The sequence below is a fragment of the Octopus bimaculoides genome, chromosome 25 (assembly GCF_001194135.2).
Source record: "Octopus bimaculoides isolate UCB-OBI-ISO-001 chromosome 25, ASM119413v2, whole genome shotgun sequence".
NCBI lineage: Eukaryota > Metazoa > Mollusca > Cephalopoda > Octopoda > Octopodidae > Octopus > Octopus bimaculoides.
This window is the reverse complement of record NC_069005.1, coordinates 27,348,401-27,352,678: the sequence shown is the minus strand read 5'-3', so window position 1 is coordinate 27,352,678 and position 4,278 is coordinate 27,348,401. Positions and strand designations below refer to the sequence as shown.

The window sequence follows — 4,278 nt, the reverse complement described above, 5'->3', positions numbered from 1 at the left end:
AAGGTTGTTTATGGAAGACCGGTAGTTGCCCATGCATACCAGCCTCCCCTCTCTATGCCATTATATGTACATAGGGTAAAAGGGTAAAGACCCCCTTCAGTCATAAATGACCATGGGGTTGCACCTAGAAAATTACCCTCCAGCCGCTATTACCAACCGCCATACAGCTTGTATTTTTCATACACTGACCATGTCTCCCTTCCTTACTAAATGTGAGAAAACATGCAGTGCAACGCACTCACCACCTCTGATACTTTTACTCTATGTCCCCCTAGCATAAAGCCGACCCCCCCTTCCTCAGGGCTCATAGTCTCATGAGCTCTGCAATGATGACCTGAATAGAGCTGGTTGCACAATAAAAAAGCACCCAGTACACACTTTAAAGCGGTTGGCATTAGGAAGAGCATCCAGCTGTAGAAACCATGCCAAAGCAGACACTGAACCCATCAGACTCTGTCAACTCATCCAACCTATGCCAGCATAGAACACAGGCTTTCAGTAATGATGAGGAAGTATGTTTTTCTGTATCTTTTTTTTTTCTTCTTCTCCAGATTTGTTGTTGCTGGTTGGCGTTCCTGTTGTGGCCTTTTTCATTCTGTTGGTCATTGTTATAACAATTATAGTCTGCTGCAAGTAAGTATAAACACCATGAAGTAATGAGATGTTCTTTGGTTCTTTGTGAGGGTAGGTGTTGGTCCTTTGCATGGGTAGGTATTGGGGTTTTTTTCTATGTATAGATTTTGGGCCTTCGTGTGGGCAGGTTTTGACTACTTATGTGGATAGGTGTTGGTCCTTGGAGTGGGTAGGTTTCAGTCCTTTCTCTAGGTACATGTTGGTCCTTTATGTAGGTAAGTTTTTGGTCCTTTCTCTGGGTAGGTGTTGGTCTTTTGTGTGGGTAGATTTTGGTCCTTTATATGAATAGGTTATGGTCCTTTGTCTAGGTTGGTATTCTAGGTATGGCCATCCCCAATTTTTCAGGTTATTTATGATTACATTGCCTAATGTGTTTTTTGCCTTATTGAAAATGCCTGGGAGTGATTTGTGAGAAACTTAGTTGCTATTTCTGACTAGTTGAGTAATGTCACAAGAGCTGCCTCATATGTATATATGTTCGATAGCAACTACTGTTGTGGAGTAGCCAGTATAAGTAGAGCTCTTTAAAGAGAGCACTGGACAACCTGAGTAATTCCGCTCCTTGAATTGTAGTAATGGTTGATACCGCTAGACTTTTCTTTTCCTAAGGCACTCACAAGGCACTGAGGGCTTTTGCTGAACAACAAGAAAACCATTTAGAAATTCTAAATAATTGTATCTTTATTCCAATTCTACAGGATCTCTGCAGCCAAAAGAAGTTTCAACACTGAAAAGATGTTTCCTCTCCCATTGGACCTGCCTTTACCCCCTACGATACCAGTACCCCCTGCTATTAGGGTCACCACAGATACAGGTATGTAGCACTGTGTCAGAGTTTCTGTTCATTACAACAACTAAATTGCTTGATGTTATCATCATAATGGCAGGTAAACTGGGTCATGTCAAAGGTTGAATGTCAGATGCTATGAGAAAAATGCATATAAAGGAGTGGTGCAACCAGTTTAAAGATGGCTGCACCTCAGTAGACAGTGAGCCACAGTGTGAGCAGACAGTTAACACAGAATACTATCTAGGGATTCTTTGTCGCCTTTGTGAAGCTATGTGGCAAAAACAACCCAGCCTGAAGGCAGCCAAGAACTGGCAACTCCACCATGACAATGCACCTGCTCATTCCGCCCATGTCGTCCAAGCATTCTTCGTCAAGCAAAACACACCACTTGTTTGTCAGGCTTCCTACTCCCCAGACTTGGCTCCGTGTGATCTTTGGCTATTCTCAAAGCTCAAAAAAATAAATAAATAAAGCTCAAAGGGAGAAGATTTGAGTCAACAGCAGACATTAAGCAAAATTCAACAGCACACCTCTACAGCATCCCAAAAAGTGATTTCCAAAAATGTTTCCAGCAGTGGCAGGAACGCTGGCAGAAGTGTGTAGACTCGAAAGGCAGGGCGAAATGCTTAGCAATATTTCATCTGCCGTTATGTTCTGAGTTCAAATTCCGCCGAGGTCAACTTTGCCTTTCATCCTTTCAGGGTTGATAAATTAAGTACCAGTTTCACACTGGGGTTGATGTAATTGACTTAATCTGTTTGTCTATCCTTGTTTGTCCCCTCTATGTTTAGCCCCTTGTGGGCAATAAAGAAATGAAACGTTAGCATGCCGGGCGAAATGCTTTGCGGTATTTCGTCTGCCGCTACGTTCTGAGTTCAAATTTTGCCGCGGTCGACTTTGCCGTTCATCCTTTCACGGTCGATAAATTACGCACTGGGGGTCGATGTAATCGACTTAATCCCTTTGTCTGTCCTTGTTTGTCCCCTCTATGTTTAGCCCCTTGTGGGCAGTAAATAAATAAGAAGTGTGTAGACTCCCAAGGCGAATACTTTGAAGGAGACTAAATCAAAATGGTGAGTTTTTAAATATTACTTGTTTTTTTGGCCAACGGTCGGATACATTTTGACTACACCTCATATAGTACAGTACTTTACTTGTGTTTGTTTATTTCTGTAATTCAACAGATGACAATTATGAAGCATTTATTTGTGGAAGTCAATCGAGTTGGACGTATGATGAAATGGAGTTAGAAAAGTTACCACCATCACGCGATCCTGTCGTTAAAAGTGTTCAAGTTAAACAACAATATGAGGTGATGGCTAACAAAGGTAAACAACAAGAGATGACTAATATAGATAAACAAGATTATGAGGTGATGGCTAATGAAAGTGAACAACGATATGAAGTGATGACTAATGGAGGTAAACAACAGTATGAAGAGATGACTAACGAAGATAAACAACGATATGAAGCGATGACTAATGGAGGTAAACAAGAATATGAGGTGATGACTGATGAAGATAAACAACAATGTGAAGAGATGACTAATGGAAGGAAACAAGACTATGAGATGATGACCAACAAAGATAAAGAACAATATGAAGAGATGACTAATGAAGTAATGACTATTGAATCTCAGGTAAGAAGTTGTTGCTGTTATTGTAATTTAAGTGTTGATCATACTTTATTCCAGCAGATCTATGGTCAGAAATATGTCTACCACATCCCTTCAAGGCCTTATAGTCACTATCAGACTTCTACTCAGTTAAACCCAACTGCCTGCACCATATCATTATTATTATGATATACATCACTCAGGTATCCAGTGGTTTCCCGGTTTTGTAGCAAAGGGATATGAAACAGAAAGATAGAAGGATATGCTTTAATAGAGAACAGTCTCCAAAAACTAAGGTCTGACTTGTTTGGTTCATGCATTTATAAAAACATACATAAGAGAGTAGTTTGCTGCCTGAGGGAAATTTGGCTACTGTGTCTATCATTAAGACATACATGACACCATGCAGTGGTCCATGTCATTGTCTGAAATAGTAGGCTGTGACTCGAGGGAGAATTGGCTGCTATTTCTGCTGGAGTGTATTTGAGGCTGATTTTCTATGGCTGGGTGTTCTTCCTGTCACCAACCTTTGCCTGCTAGGGTCTGACACATTTTCATACAGCTGTCCTCATCCATACGCAACACATGACCACAAATACAAATAATAATTGCAAATGGTAATAATTGGTGCTTTTCCAAGGTCATACAGTATCTCTTCTTATGCCTAGATTAGCAAGAAGCTGTACCTGGAGCCTCGCTGTTTGTGTTTCGTTATCAAGTTTACACATCAATTATACACAGAAGTGTTAACTACTTAAGTCCTAATCCCCTTTCTCTCCCTCTAATTACCATTCTACTATAGCAAATAACACCAGCCAGACTAGTTACTCTGCTATTCAAATAGGATTGGCCACAAGAACTATCCTATTTAAATCAAGACCTTTACCTCTCTTCCTTTTTTCTTTCCTCCCATTGTGTAGATTCTAAACAAACAACCACATTAGCAGATTACATTGTATGCACTTAAAACTGTAATAGTTTTTTTTTTCTTTTATTCTGTTATTGTTTTACTTGTTTCAGTCTTTTGACTGCGATCATCGTGCTGGAGCTCCGCCTCAAAGGGCTTTAGTTGAACAATCAAGTCTCTCAGTCTCTTTCACTGAACCGCTAAGTTACGGGGGACATAAGCACACCAGCATCAGTTGTCAAGCGGTGATGGGGGGACATTCAAAGACAAACACACAGATATATATATATACACACACAAACATATATACATATGTATATATTTATATATATA

General features: G+C 40.2%; 1 protein-coding gene across 1 annotated transcript in view; it reads left to right on the top strand.

The window, feature by feature from the left end:
* The window catches only part of LOC106876469 (fibrillin-2), a 148,187-nt gene extending 144,945 nt beyond the window's left edge, over window positions 1-3,242 (top strand). The window contains exons 63-65 of the mRNA XM_052976637.1: window positions 552-633; window positions 1,332-1,447; window positions 2,608-3,242. Coding sequence (XP_052832597.1) covers window positions 552-633; window positions 1,332-1,447; window positions 2,608-3,227 — 818 coding nt within the window. The 3' untranslated portion in view covers window positions 3,228-3,242. The remainder of the gene's footprint in view (window positions 1-551; window positions 634-1,331; window positions 1,448-2,607) is intronic.
* The last annotated feature ends 1,036 nt before the right edge of the window (window positions 3,243-4,278 follow it).